The sequence below is a fragment of the Python bivittatus genome, unplaced genomic scaffold (genome assembly GCF_059951505.1).
Source record: "Python bivittatus isolate LINGU-HERP-01145 unplaced genomic scaffold, Pbiv_v1 ctg000090_np1212, whole genome shotgun sequence".
NCBI lineage: Eukaryota > Metazoa > Chordata > Lepidosauria > Squamata > Pythonidae > Python > Python bivittatus.
In genome coordinates this window covers 3,701,412-3,721,598 of record NW_028277046.1, presented here as the reverse complement: position 1 = coordinate 3,721,598, position 20,187 = coordinate 3,701,412, and the positions used below count along the sequence as shown (strand labels likewise).

At 51.3% G+C, this 20,187-nt stretch overlaps 1 protein-coding gene across 5 annotated transcripts in view; it reads left to right on the top strand.

Moving 5' to 3' along the window:
• SAMD11 (sterile alpha motif domain containing 11) overlaps positions 1–20,187 on the top strand; it is an 88,985-nt gene that overhangs the window by 50,987 nt on the left and 17,811 nt on the right. For 3 of the 5 annotated variants that reach the window (XM_088136763.1, XM_088136764.1, XM_088136762.1), the window contains exons 5-8: positions 6,802–6,894; positions 12,962–13,120; positions 14,255–14,323; positions 15,391–15,529. In XM_088136763.1, coding sequence (XP_087992889.1) covers positions 6,802–6,894; positions 12,962–13,120; positions 14,255–14,323; positions 15,391–15,529 — 460 coding nt within the window. The remainder of the gene's footprint in view (positions 1–6,801; positions 6,895–12,961; positions 13,121–14,254; positions 14,324–15,390; positions 15,530–20,187) is intronic. The other 2 variants (XM_088136766.1, XM_088136765.1) reach the window with 2 other exon arrangements.

The window sequence follows — 20,187 nt, the reverse complement described above, 5'->3', positions numbered from 1 at the left end:
CGGCCACAAGATCTGGTAATGGGCCCTATAAAGAAGGATATAGAGAAAATACCTTCAAGGATGAGGCTGCTGATCATGATGACTATATTTTATCTTCAGTAGTGGAGAAAACCAACTTCTCTTGATAACGTTTGTGAAAGGCAAAACAGGAGAAGACTTGAGTTTATGCTCAACCTGTGACATTTACACATGCGTCTGGTTGAACACAGTGATGCGCTGAATTAGAGAGGAGCAGTTAGAGAAGAAGGCTCTTTGCACATTCCTTGGCCTGAGTTCGGCTATGGCAGAGAAACTGAGAGCTACGCTAGACTCCATTGAGAAACCAGGCCCTATTTGATGTTTTCAGGCATATAAGGAAGCACATCCTGGTTTGGAGCTGCTTCTCTGTTTTTGCTTTCTATAATCAAACTGAGCTGGTGGATTTAACTTTGGTTTTCATTTGGCTATCTGAAACCAGTGAGGTCCTTGGCCTCAGTTGCCCATCTGCAAAATGGGAACAAGAACAGCTGCAGCCTTGTATTGGCATTTTCTCAAAAGTAAACCCCAGCCTTGAGGGGTATACAAAATAGATAGGCTTTTATGAGGCTTTAATGAGAAGTCATAGTTAAAATAGTCTCCACAGATGAAGGATTGATCAAAGATAAGCAGCAGTTGGAACGATTCTGTGGATAACTTTATGCAACCAAGTGCGCCCAGAGATTAAGATAATTAGCTTTTATTTGACACATGAGTATTTTACTCTCCACATGTATACATGTGGTGGGTGTTTGTGTATCCCTGTAAAAGATTGCACAGCAGTCTTTTTCAAGCATCAAGCCATTTTTTGGTAGAATGTGTTAGTTTTCTACAAAACTACTGCATAGGAAGCCAGATTTGGCCCCCCAAATAGTGTGTTGTAAATAAGAGTCATTTGTTAGCAAATCATATTCCTATTAAAAGTCAAATCGTTTTTCTTTCCCTGAACTGGGAGGTTTTGGGGCAAGAGAAATGGTTTCAGTGCCACCTGGAAAAACTCTTTCAAAAGACCCTTAAATTCGGATGATAATTTATTATGGGGGTTGTGTGGATGTAATACACGTAGGAACCCCCTTGGATTGAATTGGATTGGCTTCTGCGTGAGGATGTGTATAGATGCATTTAAATCCAGACGTCCTTATATTCTTTTTTAAGATGCCTCCTTATTTCCTTCCTGCATCTGGCCATGCCACCGACTTTTGGAACCCAAACACTGAAGTTCAGGGTTGCCGTTTCCGTTTTTAAAAAAGCAAACGAGTTGTGCCCGGTCCCCCTGAGTCTTAACTCCTCTGTTTTATTTTTTACAACAACAGAAAGGCTCAGAGAGTGCGCCGATTCCCTCTGACTGTTGGACACGGTCTCTGCATTCTTGGTGGCTTTTGAAAGCTAAATTCTTCCTTTTTTTAAAAAAAAGAAAGAGAGAAAGGGAAAGCGCACGGCTGATGACAGCCAAAAGATTGGCTGCCCCTATTTTAGGCCTTGTGCAAATGTAAGGAGATCAATATGTTATAGATTTGTGTGTTCCTTGTTTGGGCCTTGAGTGCAGAGCGGACTTGGATTTCGTTCAGGCTGGAGGCTTAAAAGAGAGCTGTTTGGAGAGGGGAGAGGAACAGCTGGAGGCTTCCCAAATCTCTCAAGCTTTTTCCCCCCCCCTGCAGACCTATTCCCCGTGGGGTGGGGGACAACTGCGCTGGAAGGGGAATCCAGGCGCAAAGCTAAATCACGTAATGTAGCTGCGGCTTATAAATTAACCGGGGTCCCCGCTGCTTCCCCAATAACTGAGCTGGGCTTGCGGGGCATCATCTTGTCCCGTCTTGCTGAGCTGTTCCTCTCAGTGGGGAACTAATTGGCCATCTTGAGTTGGGGGGGGGGAGAAAGCCCAACCAATTAAGAACTTGGTGCAGCTGGCGCGGTGCTTCCCGCGCCCCTTCTCTGCACGCGCCCCACCACTTGCTTCTTCTGTTTTCCTCCTCTTTCCAGAGCACCCCTTTATTTCCTTCCCCCGATTCTAGGATGAGCAGCAAGCAGAGAAAACCCCACGAAATGGGGCTGGAAGCGTCACCCTTCTGATTTTTTTTTTAGAAAAGTTCTCTGAACCAGCGGGATATCCGGATGATTTCAACACCGAAATGAGAGTTGAGGGCCAGAAGGTTGCCCTCAAAAGGAGGTCTGGGGGGGTTAGTTAAATAGTTCCTTTAAAAAAAAAATCAGTAGAAATCCCCCACTAATATTAATTGCAAAGGAGTAACCCAGTTAACTATAAGAGGACTTGTTGGAGATCTCCTGACCAAGGGCTTCCAAACATCCAGATCCCTGTCCGTTCATCCGTCTGTCCTTCCGTCCGTCCGTCTGTCAGTCCATCCATTTATTTTTCCATCTGTCCACCCACCCACCCATCTACAGGACTTACATGACCACCCATTTCATATCACGATTCTAGGTGACTCGCAGCAATCAATCAAAGCAGAGATAAAAACAAAATTTACCCTTCCCGCCCCCCAGGCACCAGACCAAACAGCCTCCCGGCTGAACCGCCATCATAGCTCAGTGCTTGGGGGAACAGCCAGGTCTTCATGGCCCTGCAGAAGGCTAAAAGGTTAGGGACCCCTCAGATCTCAGGTGGGTGGTTATGCATATACAAATCCCTAGGGGAAAAAAAAAGTGCAAGATCTCTCCCCCCCGCAAAAAGGAAGGAGAAGATCACCTTGTGGTGACTTTTCCATCTCCTACCAGAAGGTCTGCTTTTCCCACGCATTGCATTTATGCTTTCTTCCCCTCTCTTTCCTTCCTGTTGTCATCCTCTGGAGTCATTTGTCGTGCGCTTGCCCCCCTTCCCCGGATGCTCCCCCCTTCCCCTTCGTCGCTCCCGGGGAAGGAGACCATTCGAAGCCTTTCCGCTCTGCGCGCAACCCAGAGGCTCTTTTCCCCTCCAGCCAATCAATGGAAGCCTTTTCGGCCCCGGTGGGGCTCGGCGAACACGAGATCAATAAGTTATTAGCACCATTCTGTCAGCTGTAATGTGGAGATTGATCGGGACTGGGTCTACCAGCACGCCGCTTGGCACTTCCCCAGCCTGATAAAGATGACAGATTAAGGGGATAAAAAAGAGGAATTAAGTCTGGCTGTCAAAGGCTGACATGGGCTGGGGGGCCGCAGCGTGACTGCAGTTGGGCATTTCAGTGACACGCCGGGCACTGCCACCACGCCGGGCATCTGCGGGCAAAGCTGGCTGTTCAGGTTTGCGAAGATGACGTGGTTCGGAAGAGGCCAAGATGGGGAATGAGCGGGTGGGGAGCTGGCACTGGGCGGGCTAAAGAGAGAGGCAGCTGGCACCCCAGAGGGTGCATGGAGAGCCCGCCCGGCTTCTCTTCGTAGGCGTTTTGCAGATTTTAATGACATTTCAGCTTGGGAGGGTCGTTCCAGTCTGGCAGCGGGACGCTTCTAAGCCGTCTGCGTGTGTTAGGGAAAAAAGAGATGGACATGTTTTTTTTTTAAAAAAGACGAATTTTAAGAGTTACAGAGGGTCTTACATGCAGTTTGGGACCAGGAAGGGTTGAGGGACTCAGCTCAGTGCAGGATAGCTTGAAGCTCATTTTTGAATAGCTGTTCATTAGGTCATGCGAGGAGCTGAAATATCTTCCAAGAGTCCAATCAATCAGGAAATCCTTTATGCATCACTAGATAATTGGAAGGATAGCTGTTAAGGCTGCTGGTGGATGGATATTGTCCACAGGGGTTAGGATTGGGAGAATTGTAATGCCCCCTCTCCCCCAGGCTCACATTTCCCATTCATTGGATGTTTGGGACTATCCCCCGGGTCCTGAGCTTGCTCTCACTCTGGCTGATGGAGGTCTTGCTCCTTGTGAAGAACTGGCTTGTAGGGGTCCCAAGCTGAGGAGCACCAGAAAAGCAGAATTGAGGGGTGGGGGCTTTCCTTCATGGGGGCCGTGGCATGCCTGTGGTCTCCTAGCCACGGCTAGGAAACGGAGCCTTCTCAGTAGGGTCACCCAAGGTCAGAGACCTTGCGGTCTTCGTTCTTTGGACGGCAACGCTAATTTGGCACGTCGAGTGCTAGGGTGAGCTCGCCTTTGGAAAGAAGAAAGTTCTGGCCTTTGCTAAAATGAGATTAAAAAGCAGGGCAGTTCCTGTGGCCTTGGAATAAACTCATTTGTAGACATTTGCGTTCGGGGTTTATGGTCTGTGAATGTTTGGTGAGCAGATGTAACGGTTCTGATTTATTTCTGAACCTTTGTCCATCAGAGCCCCGATGCAACTGTAGGCTTCTTCTCCAGGGTTATTAGCTTGGCTTTTCTTTCTCTTCATCATTTTCTTTCTCTTTATTACCTTTTATGCCGCCCGATTCTCAAGGACTCTGGGCCGCTCACAAGTAAAAACATTAAAAAAAAAATGAGAGTCAAGAATCAAAGATGACAGTGACAACCGCCTTGGAATCCAGGGTTAGATTAGGAGTCCTGGAGAGACTCAAGATTTCTGCCCCTGGTTGGCTGAGCCCAAACATAAGCCAGACTTCTTTCAAACCATGGTTTTGGGGGAAGAAAAAAGACCTGGCAGAGCATTGCATAGAAGAGTCTGCTTTTGAACTTGGTTATTCAAACTCATTCACCCTCATTGTTGAATCCGCATACTGGTTTATCACCTGCATTCATGTTGGTTTATTTTCCAGGATTTACAGCCCGTTCCAGTCAAAATGGGCTCTCTGAGGGGGCACCGCGAAGTCAAAAACAGAACCAGGACTTCAAAAATCCCATGCAAATATTAAAAATGATCCATAGAAATTTAACCCCCTATCATTGCCATCTGGTTAAACTAAATTTAGGGCCTTACCCTGGCTGGAACAACATAATTTTGGCTAGTTTTTGAACACCCTTTGGACTAGAGGCCACCCCAAAGAAAGGTCTTTGGCCTGGCTGATACCTCATGAACCCAAGGTCCTACCTTAAGGTGGGTGTGAAGCAGGTCGGGCAAACCTAGTTGATTGAGGAGACGTTAGTCCTACTTGTGAGTGATTCGAACCCAGAGCTGTCTCGTCCCAACCCCTCCACAAACCCATGAATTGCACTGAAGTAGGGAAATGAGAGAAACCCGTCTTTGCAAATCGGTAGTTCATCTGGACTTCTTCCTTCCTCGTGAAGAAAGATAGCTCCTTGCCCCCCTCCCCAATTGTGAATTTTGAACACCGTCTCGTGGCTGGTGCTTGTAAAAAAGACACGTCTGCACGCCTCCTAAGCCTCCTTATTCCAGGTGAGCATCTCGGATATTTGGCTGTGACCTGCTCACCTGGCCAGGGGGGTGAAACCTTAGGGGTCGGATTGCCAGGGTGGGGAGCATTTTCTCCTAGAAAAAAGGTGGATTTTTTGCAGAAATTTGGAACGGGTTTGGTCTCCAAGACGTCCGTCACCAGCTTGGCCCGGTTGTTCTGTATTTAAATTAACGCTTAAAACTGGTCTCCCCCTTGCAAGAGAGGCTTGCAGACGCCGTGCCAAATCCCACTGGTTCTTGCATCGGCGGCCTCTGATCCTTCAGTGCCTTTGACTACAGCGCCCATCCTCCTGAGCAGCAAAGGGCACCTTTTCCTCCGCTTGGGATGCATTTGCGTTCGGGGCCAAAGTGCAAAACTTTGCGCCACGGTGGTGCCCCAGTGGTTGGCAAAGCAGGCTGTGTGTTTATATTTAAAATCCGTCGCGAGACCGACGCCGTGCTAAAATAAACAGAAGCTATGCCAGGCCATGTTAAATTCCATACTAGAAACCTCTAATTTTGCACACTGCTTATGCCAGGCAGATGGAAAAAATTTAAATAACTTCATTTGCATATCTATTCCTCTCTTTTGCTTCTCGCCGTGGTGGTGGTGGTGATGCAAGGAGATATTCTGGGCATGCTTTGAAACCCCCCCCAGCTTTTCCCATCTGCAAATCCTAAGGACTAGAATCTTGGGCTCTCCTTTGCAGAAAACCAGCCAAGGATGCAGAATTTTGAGCATGCTGGCCGGCCCCTAGCCTAGTTTTGCACAAGCCTTTGTGGGAAGGGGGGGGTATGGATGAGACAAGACGGAGACCCTTACAAGGACAAGCTCTTCTTGCCTGCTCTCATTCGACATGCTTTCAATTCCCTCCCCAGCATCATTATGGAAGAATATTGATTTTTTTTTTTTAATGTGCATGGGAGAAGGAGAAGAAGAAGGGTAAAGTGGATGGGGAAGGTGGGGGAATGGTGTAATTGTGTATTAGATATTTTGCCGCGGCTGGCAGGAGAGTACAGTCTGCAGTGTGGCTTTTCAGAGGGGTTTGAGATCACCACGGAAGGGGTGGGGGGTCGAATGCGCAGAGCGCGCGCGGGCGGAGGAAGGTGGGGACGGTGCATTGGGGGCGACTCCTCTTTCTGCTCCCCCGTCTCCCCCTTCCCGCTCCCCACCCCGCCCGGACCGCGGCTGTTTTGCATCGGGGCATGGAAAGCCCAGGCTTGCAGGGAAATGCGAGGGAGCCGATCAGATGATGCAGTTAAGTAAGGAAATAAAGTAGGTTTCCAAATATATGGCTGGGAACGGCTGCCATTGATCAGCGCACGGAAGGGTTGCTGGTGCGTGATTAGGGAAGCCGAGCCGGGTGCACATGGCAACCGAGTCCCCTTGTTTCCGCTGCTGGATTGGTGGGGGGGTGTTTGCAGGCCTGAAAATGCTGACCAATTGTGTTTGGGGGGGGCGTGCATCGTTGTGCATTTCCAGCTGAATTCTTTTTCTCCTCTTCTCCCCCCCTCCTTTCCTTCCAGATGAAGTTTTAGGCAAAAGGAAAGTGTGTCTTTCCGGTAGCAACGGAGAGTGTCTTTTGGAAAACAAAAAATCTCGAAGCGAATCTCCAAAAGGTGAGAAAAGGAAATCCCCCCCCATTTCTGCCGGGGGGGGGGATGCGTGCATCTATTTCATGGGGGGGGGGTTAGCACTTCCAGCCTCCTTCTCTTTGAGATCCAGCTATAACAAGGTCTCTCTCGTTCTGGATTTCTTTTCTAAATTATTCTGAACTTTAATCAGGTCGACCCAGATCAGTTGAGGTGCCGAGCATCAGTTTGGTCCACTTCTTCCTCCTTTACCCAAATCTATTGCCAGTTAACACACCTTTGGAGCATTTTCCACCAGGCTCATCCTTCTCTTCCTCCTTCATGTTAGGCAAAATGTTTTCCCCTGAATCCTTCTGCTTGTTTCCCCTCCTGCCTCCGAGTTGGGGAGCCCCCACCCCAATCCACACGTTTATTTGACTCACGGAGGCGGAATACAGAATCCGCTTCGGACCGAGCCAGGGCGTCGTACGTTTTTATTTTTCTGAAAGCGTTAAAATATTCTGCAGCCTTCTATGGGTTTGTTTGAACTTCTGCAACGCTGAGCGAGCTGTAGAGAGAGGGGGAGAGAGAGAGAGAGAGAGAGACGCGCACACACGCACGCACACGCGCGTCACGAGCACGGAACGATCTCGCGAAGCGGCCCGCCATATGGCGTGTGAAGGGCTTAAAAGACCAAAACGCAGATTTGGCACGCAAAATAAGAAATGCTGGGTTTGGAGCCCCAGCTGCGATTTCTTTTTTCTTTTTTCTTTGCAGGGTTATTCAGGCAGCGTTAAAACGAGGAGCTTTTTACCGAGGCGTGTACTGTCTCCCTAAAGCCATATTGTCTGCTCTCACTGAAACAAGATAAATGGGAGAAACGAAACGCGGAAGGCATTTGGTGCCTTAAGAATTACGTAGCGATGTTGCAGGGACGGGCGCTCGGCTCCTTAAACGTTTCTTAACCTCAGCCACTTTAAGATGGGTGGGCTTCAATTATTAGGGGAACACTAGCTTTGCTCTTGATATTTTTTTATTCTTCTTCTTGCACTGATTTTAGGCACGGTTTTATTAGCCGTCCAATCGGATTGTTTAGCGGTGGAGTCGTGAGCCGCCGTAGGCTGGCTTGCCGGGAGCACGCAGGTAGAAATGGGATGATAAGTACAGGTTGTCCTCGTTTAGCGACTACGGTTGGGACCGGCGATTCAGTCGTGAAGCGAAGCGGTTGCTAAGCGAAACCACGACTGTGTACAATCTCATTCCAGTTTCCCTTTGCTTTACAGTCCTTCAAGAGGTCATAAATGCGAGGGTTAGTCGCAAAGTTACTTTTTCATCACTGCGAACGGTCGCTAAACGAGTCATTCACTAAACGAGGACTACTTGTAATGAGAGTAGCGATCATGGTGGGTGTAGACTTCCAGATGGCACAGGCTTCTTCGTTGCCTTGGCTACAGCAGGCAAAGCTCTCTGTCCCGCCGCCGGAAGAGATTTGCCACTGCCTCCAGCTTCCTTTTTATGGGGGATCCTGGGATGGAAACTTCGGTCTTACGCACAAAGCAGAGCTATTGTCAGTGAATCCTGCTGCAATTCTGCTTCGCTCCTAGAGATTTGCGCTCCCTTCTCCCCTGCACTTTCCAAAGCCCCCAAAGAAGCTGACAGACCCCCCCCCATTTTTAAACCACTTCAAATGAGCCGGGGGCCTGAAGCCCCCTCCTCTTTTTGGCCTCCTTCCCCCCTTTTCTCCTCCCGCTTGCAATTAGGCAGCCATCGATACTCCAATCAGGGGGTCCCCCCGGGATGCAGAATTGCTGACGAAGCCGGTTTATTCGAGGGGGGCTTAAACTCCCAAAGGCTGCTTCCACAGCTTTGATTTGGATAGCAACTTCTCCTTTTTCTCCTCCTCCTCTCCATGCACGCACGCACACACGCGCACGCACAGACACTCCAAGCCGCCCGCTGCATCCTCTGAAAAATTAATCAAGGTGATAGCAGTTTAATCTATCTCATGGAGAAGCTGATCTTTAATCAGGCTTTCGTGAAACCTAGCTATCTATCGCTTTGGAATCGATGCTGCTGATCCCCGTCTCTCCCCCCCCCACCCAAACTGAAGCCTCTCAGCCACCCCCCCGCCCTTCCTCAACTTCCCAATTGGATTTGTGATCAATCACCTGGCCTGTCCCCTCGCCCCCGCCAGCTTAATTATTTTATTTTTATTGATTGGTTGATTAAATGTTTACGCCTCCCGACTCTCGGGGAGGGGGCTTTCACAAATAAAACGCGCAGAACTATAAATTAACGCGATGATAAAAACACAGCAGGCACCAACGGGGCCCAACCCACTGAAGGACACCCGTGGGGCTCTGCCCGTATTTGCAGTTTAAATGGAATAGATTTTAGGAATTCTCCCCAAGTTGGGATGGCTCCGCGGGGACCCTCTCAGGGCCTGGCTTTCACCACCAAACGTGCTGAAATAACCGCTTTTTGGGGTTTGATCTCTCAACTCTGGGTACTGCGCTGAGCCACACATTAACCAAGATTAACCAAGGTGGTTAGTGCATTGTCCGAATGCAGCCACTAGACCTGCAACTGACGTGATTGAGCCCGTGATCCCTAAGCATTTAAACCCTGCTCCGTGCGGAGATTGGTTTATCTTTCGGACTGCGTTATCTCAGTTCCCGGGTTTTATATCTGAAATCCTCCTCGGATGATTGCTTGCCAGTCAGCCTTCTCCATCCAGCCATTGGTTGAGCTGCTGTGATGTCACAGAATGATCTACAAACGCCCCGCCTACCAGCAGAAGAAATACCTGCTTCCTGATCATCGCTATTCCCGTGGGGGAGGCGGAGAAGTGAGTTTGGCTAATGAGGTGAAATTCCCAAAGTTGGGGGGCCCACGAGCTGGTTTGTGTTTCTGAAGCCCTCACGCTTTCCTGTTTGCATTCCTGATACACTGCCCCTGGACAGGGAAGCTCTACATACCCATCGTATTCAGTAACTATGGCTAGACAGATCCTTTTCTGCCTTCTAGATTGGACGATCCAAATAGTTTTGAATCGATTTGGCCCATTGGACACCTTTTCTGGTCGTGTCCCACGTTCGAAATGTGCTTTGTGGTTGGGCCCCCTTCACCAGGTTTCTGTGATCCCTTTCGTAACATCTGAGCGTTTCGCTCCGGCCGTTCCAAGCTCTGAAAGTCTCGGTGCAGAAAAGGCAGTGATGTAAAGAGAGAGGGTGCCCCACCAGGTTCCCTGCCCATGTGCAGAGTTTCCTACATGCAGACATTAATCTTCCCTTCCTCTCCTCTCCTGCAGCATCTTTTGGGGAGGGGCTGAAGGTATCAAACCGAGCAGAATATTGTAGGAAGTCCAAGGGGATCAGAAGCAGGCTTGCAATGGCCGGAGCGTCAAAAGACAAGAAGTCCTGTCTTTTTGGCCTCTCTTCCCCCTCCAAGAGAAACGCAGACCCTGCCCCACGGAGATCCTCCGATGTGCCTGAGACTAGGGGGAAAGGAAAGGAGGGAGTAGATGATTGGGGTCTCCTTCCACCACGTTTGGGCAGCCCTGGAAATAAATCTCACCCAAGATCGGACCATTCCGGGTGCCGTCGCGGCACATGGGTTCCCGAGTCTCAGCCTTCATCCAGGCTTAACTTCGAAGCAAAGGCTTGGTTTGGTTTCGCGTTGGCCCCCCCCACCTGCCACATCTGTCGAGGAGAACCCCCCCCCCCAATTGGGGTTTGCCGCTCGGTCAGTTTTTCTGCTCCTCTCCGTCCGCACAGCACCCAACCAAACCCTGCGGGTGGGAATTTGCAAAAGAGAGCCCCTGCCTTCAGCCTCGCCCCCCCCACGTCAAAGCGAGAACAGAAGGGAAATTATTGCCAAGGTGTCTGCCTTGATGGGGGAAGCAGGGTTTCGCTCCCTCTCTGCTTTGCACCTGAAATCTTCCCCGGGTGTGTTGACAGTAATTAAAAATGCCACACTCTCTTTCTTCCATTTCCTGCCACCTCGGGCTTATTAGCGGAGGGGAACCAGATCTGAACACTTCTGTTCTTGAAGGGTAGTTTTCTTCCTCTCTTGGACCCGCGCAGAGGCACGCGGGAGCCGAGAGACAGTTGGCGCGTTCGGCGTTCTCTCCGGGGAAGGGGGTGGGCAGCCGAACGTGGGTGGGCTTGTCAATCCCCGGCCGCAGGTGTTGGCAGCAGAAGCGTGGGGAGGGGGCTTCCGAAGTCCAGACAGGGTTGCTTCCTTCCCTGGGGTGGAGGGGTTGGCCACCTGCTGCAAGAGCCTCTTCTCTGCTTAATTAACCCCCCCCCCCGTTTCCATCCCCGGCGAACAGACCTCTGTGCCGGAAGGCAGGTGGGCCCCCCCAGCTGGAAGAGGGGAATTTCTGTTTCTTGCACAATGCAAGGAAGATCCCATGGGCACCCATTTGCAAAAGCAATTCTTAATGAAAAAGGCAAAATTTACTTGGCATGCTTCCCGGTCTAGCCTTTTGTGCTGGACTCTCCTCGTGGTCTCCCATCCGTCGGCGAACAAGGCCCTTCTTCGTTTTTTGAAATCAAGAACGGTCAGCTCGGTGCTGCCAGCTGCCAAGATGATTATCCTGATTAACGTTGCTGTGGTTAACTGGTAGGAAGCTGGAAATTATGCACCCAGCATGTGACAGGGACCTCGGTTGAGGGGTGCAGAGCCGAACTCTTCTTTACCTCCTGAAGTTGGGTAGGCTAGAAATAATTCCTGGGAATGTCAGGTTGCAAGAAACTTGATGGATGGCCCTCGGTCATTGCTACGTACCTGGGGTGGTTGTGAGGACGGGAAGAGTCAGAGCAAGATGGAAAGCCTTCGAATCCTTGAAGATGGTAGTTTGTAGCTGGGAAAAGTAGCTTGATGGTGGAATGTTTGGGGTAATCCTTGGCTAGATACCTCTGAACAGAAGCAGGAACAGGAGCTCGCTGGTACTTGCGCTGAGCAAGTGGGGGTCAGGCTAAATGGCCCCTGAGGATCCCACACTTCCCTCTTCTGTTGATGAATTCACCTCCCCTTCTGCAACCCGAACTCCCTCAACTTGCGGCTTTCTCTGACGCCGAATGCGCTTACGAAAGTGATGGGTAAAGGCGCGAATTTCAAAACAGAAATCGGGGTGCTTCCTTCAGCCAGCATCTTCCACACAACTGGGGTGACGCAACTCTAGTGAACAATTTTACCCTTCGCTTGTAGCCTGGAAGCCGAGAGGCGCCTGCTTTGGATGTCACACTCTTGCTGACCGAACGAGGTCTTCTTTAATCAGATTTGTTGAAAAGGGAAAGGTTGCAGAAGTCTCAACAGCTGGAACTGCTTTCTCTTCTTAGATGGAGAACGGGAGGAGTGTGCAGATGTTCTAAGCGGGTCGCGTTTTGCAAAACGTTGCTCGAGCCACAAGCAAGCTTCTGGTTTGGATAAGGCCCCAAAGAACCCCCAGTTCTTTGCTGGCCTGTCCCCGGCTCTCCCCCCAAGTCAATGCTGCCTGGTGGGATCTCTTTGGAGGAATCCAAAAATTGGGCCTGGGGATAATACCAGAGCAGATTCTGGCCAGGGGGAGGTCACGACAGCCAAGTTGTAAACTAGCATCCCGTGCCCAGCCTGGTTGTGAGGCCACGTGTGCCACGGGAAACCCACAGCTGAGGAATCGTGCGCAGGAAAGGCCTTTTTATAAAGCATTGCAGAAATAGTTGTATTGAACTGAATTCAGTTGAAGAATTGAGTATTTGCAAAGCAGCGGGCTTTGCATGTTAAATGGGCTAGATTCAGTAGGGAGCAATGGGGAATTCGCCACTCGGTGAAACGGGGTGCCAGATCGTTTCCTGTGCTGATTTTCAAGTTAGTGCTGTGTGCAGACCCATGAGGACTGGGAACTTAACTTGGCAAAGGAAAAGCCGTAGAGTAGAATTGTCTTAGTTTTGCAAAACGTAGACCTGTTTCCAAGGCGCAGGCATTAAACGCAGGCGCTGGGTTGGAAGAATTGAGTATTTGCATAAAGGTGCCTTAAAGGTAGGGTGTGTTTTTTTGGGGGGGGGCAGATTTGGAGTTTGCACCCCACTTCTTTTTCCCTGCTCACCCTTTTCGACTTTCTGCCCCCCAGAAAACTCCCACACGCCCCTGTTGGAGGGCACAGTAACCCAGATGACTCCGGAGGAGGATTACAGGCGGATGATGTCAGCACTCAACGAACACAGCACTTTTGAGGAGCAGCAGCGTCTCTACCAGTTGGCCAGCGGGATGTCCGTCCCGAGCCACAGTGGTGAGGATGGGTTGATTTCTCCCCCGTGCCAGGGTCATTTGCGGGAAAAGATATTCCTTGGAAAAAGGAACAGGGGGCTTTGGAATCAATGACAAATGGCAGAAAAAATCTCTCTCGTTTTTTGGAGAAAGGGTCTTTTTTTAAAAAAACGTCCTTGGGAAGGGGAATGTGGGGCTGTGGCAGAAAATCTTTTTTGGGGGGTGTGGGGGAAGAGTCTTAGAAAGGAAAGATTAGGGTTTCACAGAGGCTTCTCTGTTTTGAATGGAGGGGGAGCCATGTTAATCTTTGGCCCCCGAGCCCTTTGAGATCCGTGGGAACCTTTAATATGATTATTTGTGCATAATCAATTACAGTGGTACCTCGGGTTACAAACTTAATTCGTTCCGTGACTCTGGTTGCAACCCGAATTGGTCGCAACCCGAAGCAAATTTCCCCGTAAGGTTCGATGTAATTACCGTTAATCCGTTCTGGCGTGGAGGACAGGGAGGCGGCTATTGCTTGGAGGGAGCGTCCCCCTCCCTACGACCACGTGTCACGGGCGGAAAATGGCCGCGGACCACGTGCCGGGTGGAAAAATGGCCGCGGATCACGTGTCATGGGAGGGAAAATGGCCGCGGACCATGTTTCAGGGGCGGAAAATGGCCGCGGACCACGTGTCAGGGCGGAAAATGGCCGCGTATCCTGTCCATACCCTGAGGCGGAGTTCGCAAATCGAGGCAATTTTTTGCGGCCGGAGCTGATCGTAACCTGAAAAGTTCGTTAACAGAAGCGTTCGTAACCCAAGGTACCACTGTATTAGTATTAGGTATGTTCACCACCTTGAGTGGTAGGTAGGTAGATAGATAGATTAAAAAAATCTAATAATAAATCTAATAATAATGTTTCTTAAATCAGAGTTTAAGAGTCTTGTAAATTCTTAAATCAGAGGTCACAAAACTGATGTCTCTGCAGCCCATTGACCAACTTTGATTGGCTGGCAGAGGGTTCACTTTGACCTTGCCCGCTATTCTGGGCCGTTGGCTCAGGGGACTTGAAAAATGGGACTAGGGAAATGGCACCCAGCGGGGTTTCAGTTGTCTTTCAAGGCAGAAAATCTTGGAAACAACAAAACGTACTATTTTTCTATCCCACTAGTGAATTTCCTGGAAGGATCTGGTGAGGGTGTTGGCAACGGCTGGAAGGAAGAGAGGAACTTTCAGCAAAGTAAGATAAGCTGGACTGCAACTCCCATCATTCCTGAGCAGTGGGAGATGGGAGTTGTACTCCAACACATGTGGAGCAGGCTTGTAGCGTCTTCCAGCTGCAAAAGAGATGTGAGTCCATGGCCTCTCTCGATTCTTTAAAGCAGTGTTTTTCAAAATTGGCCACTTTACGACGTGGGGACTTCAACTCCCAGAATTCCCCATCGCTGGGGAATTCTGGGAGTTGAAGTCCCCACGTCGTAAAGTGGCCAATTTTGAAAAACACTGCTTTAAAAGGCAGGCTGCGACACAGGGCATCTTCAGATGTGCTTGGAGCTGCAGGTCGGCCACTTCTGAGCGGCCTAAGGTTCCTTGCTTGATCGCCTGGAAGCCGTTTCTAACTCACCCTAGGCGCTTAGAGGCTGTCTGCAGGGGGAACGAGGCTAAATTATAAATGGTATTTCTGCCAATACGCAGCTCTTGATGATCTGTGGGCACGGCCGGTGGCACCAATCCATCTTGAATTATTTAGGAAGCCTTTGCTTTATTTATTTATTTGTTTATGGCTTAATTGTTCTCCTCCTTCCCCCCCCACCCTAATTCTGCATCCCCCTGCACCCTTCCCTGCAGAAGCGTCCCTGGGGTGTGAACCACGTCAAACCACTGGCGCCCTATCAACAAGCTAGGATTGAAAAAGAAAAAATCGGTTTAGGATGAGGAAGGGCAAGATCTAACCTTGTTTTCTTCCTGCAGTTGATAAACTTTGGGAATTGGGAATTATGGCTATGATTTGCTCTTCCCCTGTGCCCGCATCCCCCCATTTTTGGCATTCCCCCCCATAGGCTCAGGGAGCTGAATCCGTTTGGCTCGCTGACACCATAAATGCCAGCCAGGCTTTTCTCATTCCTCCTTGGCCTCTCGATTTGGCAGCGCGAGCATCGAATCAATAAATGAAACTTTGCATGCGCCCAGAGACCCTCTTGTCACAAACTAGGAACAAGCTTAAATCCCAGGAAACCCTAATCTTGGTTAACTTGATTCCACGGAGGGTTGCAACGGCTCATACTGGATTTCCTTCTCTCTGCCCAGATATCCTCCGGGCACGCCAGGAGGCTGCATCGCGAAACCCCGGCAGCATAGAGCCTCACCTGGCCTCTGCCAGCAACTCGTCCAGCCAGCGCCGAAAACAGGGGCTCCCTCAGCACCGCGATTCGCACTTCAGCGAGAGGTATCTTGCAATCGTGCCGGCTCCGGGGAGCTGGGAAAAAACGCCTTTATCGGCCGTGGACGGGCCCATCTCGGTTTGCAATGGGACGGGGGGAGCTCTGATAAAAATTTATTCTGGAGTTCGGCAAAGGCTCCCAAATCTGTAGGAATGGGCTTGTAACTGAACCGGGCTAGCTCATCAGACCTAGGTGTTGCAGCAGGGAGGCCGGGTCCCTGATAGGCTATGCCTTGCGGAAGCCGGCTTTCTTCGGGCGGGGGCGTAGCTGGTGCGGGAGCGTTGTGGAGGGGCAGAGCACGTCCTGCGTGTTCACGCGACTCTTTCTCACCTTCGTAAAGCAGCATTGTGGGTCCCAAACCATTGGGGGGAAATAGGGGTAGGGGCTTGGTAGAAAGCTGAGCCTGTGGGCCGAGGGTGTGGGAAACTAGGAGAAGGAAAGTGGCGAAATGGTGGTTTGGGGGTGCAGCTTACTTTGGGGAGATTTAGGGGGAAGTGGCCCTTTCGGGGCGGGGCTCTTGAGGGTTCCTCGAGCTGGGGGACGTTGCAGGCTTTAAAACGACAGGTCTGGTGCGTGAGGCTGGGCTAGGTTGGCAGGGAGCTCAAAGGGGAAGGGGGGCTCTGGGTGGCAACTGCGGGCTATGCGGGCCCTTGGAGGCGAGAGGCCGCTGTGCATGCTCAGAGACGTTGTTTGGTTATAGTAAAGGCTGCGTATTCAAAGACAGATCCCTAATATTCCTGAATCAGTTAGTTCTTTGCCTGCATCTTGGCCTCAGATTAGATCTTGAAAGGCAGAACTTCCCTTCCTTCCTTATATTAAATTTATATGCCCCCCAACTCCCAGCGACTCTAGACTCCCTCCCTCCCTCCCTCCTTCCTTCCTTCCCTCCCTCCTTCCTTCCCCAAATTTTCCTTCCTTCCTTCCTTCCTTCCTTCCTTCCTTCCTTCCTTCCTTCCTTCCTTCCTTCCTTCCTTCCTTCCTTCCTTCCTTCCTTCCTTCCTTCCTTCCTTCCTTCCTTCCCTTTTCCTCCTCCTTTCCTTCCTAAAACCACCCTCCTCCCCTAAGGGGTCGACATATCAGGAATATGCACTAAAGATTTCTGCACCCGCCGTGGGAGCGCCCAGTCTCCGTCGGGAATAAGAAGCAGCCGTGTTCCAAAGTTTTGCTCGGCGGGGGAAGCAGAAATGCCCAGCGCTGAGCCAGCTTGCTTTCATTTGAGCCAGTTGCCCCCCGTTCCGACACCATAGGGCGACCTGCCCAATTGCATTGCCCTCCAGGTTTGGGGAGCTCCGCGTGCAGAATTCCCCAACCGCTGGTCCTTGGGGAGTGTGTTTGCACCCCCTGCGGGGGGCCCCATCGGTACCCTGCCAAGGTTGGAGCCCCCCCACCTCTGCCGCCAGGAACTTTGCTTCGGCCCCGTGCCACGGCTTGTTCTCCAGCCCGAGGGAAACGCGCGGGGCAGGACCGTTCACCCTGGCGCTTCCACGGCCCTTTTGAAAAACTGTGTTGTTCTTCGGGCCCGTCGCAGCCCGGAGGAGGGAAGTCAGCCCCGAGGTCTCTGGCTGGAACAAAGCCCGCGGCAGGGAGATTTATGGCGTCTCCCTTTCCCTGGTAATGCACATGGGGGGGCTCGGGGAGAGGTGGGTGGAAGCCGCTTGGCGTGGTGCTAAAATTCCATTTCAGCTTCCTGTCGGACTCCACAGGGATTCGATCAGCCGAAGGAGGATATCGTGGCAGGAAGAATAATTAGCTGTTGAAGAATTCAGCCATTTGCTGGAGGCAGCAGAGAGGCGAGACGGGGAGGGAAGGGAAGGGAAGAGCCGCTTATAATTGAGCCTGCAGAAAGACTTCTGGCTAGGACGGGACGGGACGGATGGCACCATCCTGCGTGCCTTGGCAGGGAACGGTCCACGAGGGCCCGCGTCTCCAGGGAGCAAGCCGGAAAGGCCCGGGTTTGCCGCGGAGCTCGGTCGAATCTTGCGTTTTTTAAGAAAAGGAAATTGCTGAGCCTCCGTTGGCTTCTGAGCACCGGGCGCCTGGGATGGAAAACAGCGGGCGACGGTCTGTGTGGCTTTGCCCGTCTCGGAGATGCCAACCCGACATCCCCCCATATCCTGTTCCAGCCTAGCAGGAAGGCCGCGTGAACCGTGGCCCTGAATTTATTCGCGTGGCTCAGTAAAGCTGGATGTTGAACGCTGAATTTCAGCTTCCTCAGATGTCAGGCAGTTGCGGCTTCCAAGATTTCTAGCCACCTGGGGAATTCTGGGAGCTGCAGCCGAGGATTCTGGGAGTCACAACCCCTTGGGAGGAAGCTGGTGTGAACAGGGAACCGATGTTTTCCACGCCATCAGCCCAGCTCTCTTCAACCTAATGCCCTTCTAGTGTGGGACTTGAACTCCCATCATCCAGATGGACATCCTGGTTGGGGGTTATGGGCGCTGTAGTCTTTGGTGTCCAATGTCTATTCTTGGACAGCCTGCTGGGGGTCGTGTTGTGAGGGTGGGAGCAAAGGGGTTAAAATGCAGTGCATGGTTTTAACGGCCCAATGTGTGCCTGCTAATGACTTAGAAATATTGATTATCTGAAGGCCATTAGTGCTTATTGTTAAAGAAAAGTCAATACTTTTAAAGCTTTGCAAACCATTTGTCTCCTCTTAAAGGACATATCAAATTTAGCAACACGGAGTTAAGAATCCTCTAACATCTTTGCGTGTGTGGGGGGGGAATATTTGCACGTGTGCAAACAGGCAGAGCAAGCACACCTTGCAGAAACCTGCCTGACCCATTTCCTTTTTAAAAGTTGATTTGTTGTTTTTTAGGGCTGATCTTTAGGGATTGGAACCTGTAGGGAGGCGCAGCGAGGGAGCAATTTTGGCCTACGCCGTAGGGGTTTGAGGAGCCCAAGTTCAGGATGTTTTAGGGGGAGAGGGGTAAGGTGTCTTCAACATCTGCCAATTTCAGAGCGTCTGTTTTGCTCCCCAACCCAAACCCGTTTCTGGATTCCCTCGTTTGGAGGCATCTTTGCCCCAGAGCAAGGAAAGGTCCATCTGTTTAGACAGACGGGGATCTATAGATAGCGGTCATTCCGAAAAGAGTTATGGGGTGTGACCCTTGCACAGAGGATCTGATTAATACCTGCAGCGCGATAAGAAACCTTGGCCCCCGTTTAATCCGTGGGAAATAACGTCAGCGCTCCTCGCCGGCTCCTGCCAGCTCAGCTGTTTGTAAGAAGATTGGCCCCGGTGACACCCTGATTCAGGAACGTCCTCTGCCAATTCTGACATGACCCGTTTTCCTACATCTTCCTCGGGAGGGAAATCCTCGCTCAGGGTCGGGGACAGGGCTGCGCAGTATTCCAGGATCTGTTCCGACGTTCGTTCGGGTCTTTTCAGTTTTGCAACCCGGAGGAACCCTGCTCGTATAGTTGAGATGCAAATGGTAGAACAGCCTGCTTTTGGAGGGTGAGCGACCGAGAGCGATGTGACTCTCGGTACCCCTGCTTGGGAGCTCTAGGCGGGGTGCAGAAATAGCACCCCTCTCCTTCAGAGATGTCCTAATCTGCGTGAAATGGATGGACTCAGGAAGGATGCAGAAAATGAGGCAAGGGGTGTTAGGAGGGTGCGTTGCGATCATCCAGAAGTGGGAGAGGGAAGGTGCAGCTGGGTGGAAATTGGGACAGCAGTGGGGGCCGAGAAAGACAGAGGCGGGGTAACCAAGCCTTCACCCCCTGGATTTGCTTCTGCAAATTTCTGTGCGGTCTCCCCACTGCCGCCTTCCAGGAGGTCAGCCAAGGGCCACCGCGTCTGCTTAACGGTAGAGCGGTTAAACGCCACTTGATTTCCCAAATTGGTCCTTATCCAGCAGGTGGTAAGTCTGTCCAGCTCGTGATCACCGCTAATTATGATCACGACTGGCTCCTCCCTCCTCCCCCTCCCCCGGGCCCCCCCCCGCTTTAATTGTGCGTTATTCATCTGCTCAGCTGTCCGGAGTGGGCTTGGCAGACCCCGTCGCCAAGGCCTCGGCTAATTGCAAGGCCGGGGGGGGTTAGGTCCGGCGATTACACCCTTCATGCTGTAATTACATCAGCATCGCTTGGCTGCTGCCCCGAAGGTCATGCGCTGCGTTACCTGAGATTAATTGGCACTGCCAGTGAAGTGCGAGGCTCTGGCGGAGCAGTTATGCGATTAGCATTAACATTTCAACAGCAACGGATCGATCCGTGGCTGTCCTCCAGACACCGGGAGCTATGCAATTAGTTTAGAGGAAGGAGGGCGGAAAAAGGGGGGGCGGCGAGAAGAGGGGAGGCCGGAGAGACAGACAGAAGGGAAGGGGTGGAGGGGGGCTCGTGGTGGGGGGAGAGACAGATGGGACAAGAACCAAAGAGATGGGGCTTCCAAGGAGGGCGGTTTCATCCGTGTTTGCAGCTTGGGGGCATGGAAATTCTGCTCCCCAAATGCCCGCTCCCGGCTGGAGACGTGTCTTTTGACAGCCCCCGCTAAGGACGTTGGGATCCCCTTGCAATTCTAGAAGGGGTGTGTGTGTGTGTCTGTGTGTGTTTGTGCACGCTCTGTCTTCCCGCCCACCGAGCATCTTCATGGAGCAACTAGCCCTGCCAAGAAGCATCTGACTGTTGGCACCGATTTGGCACCAACTTGCTTGGAGGG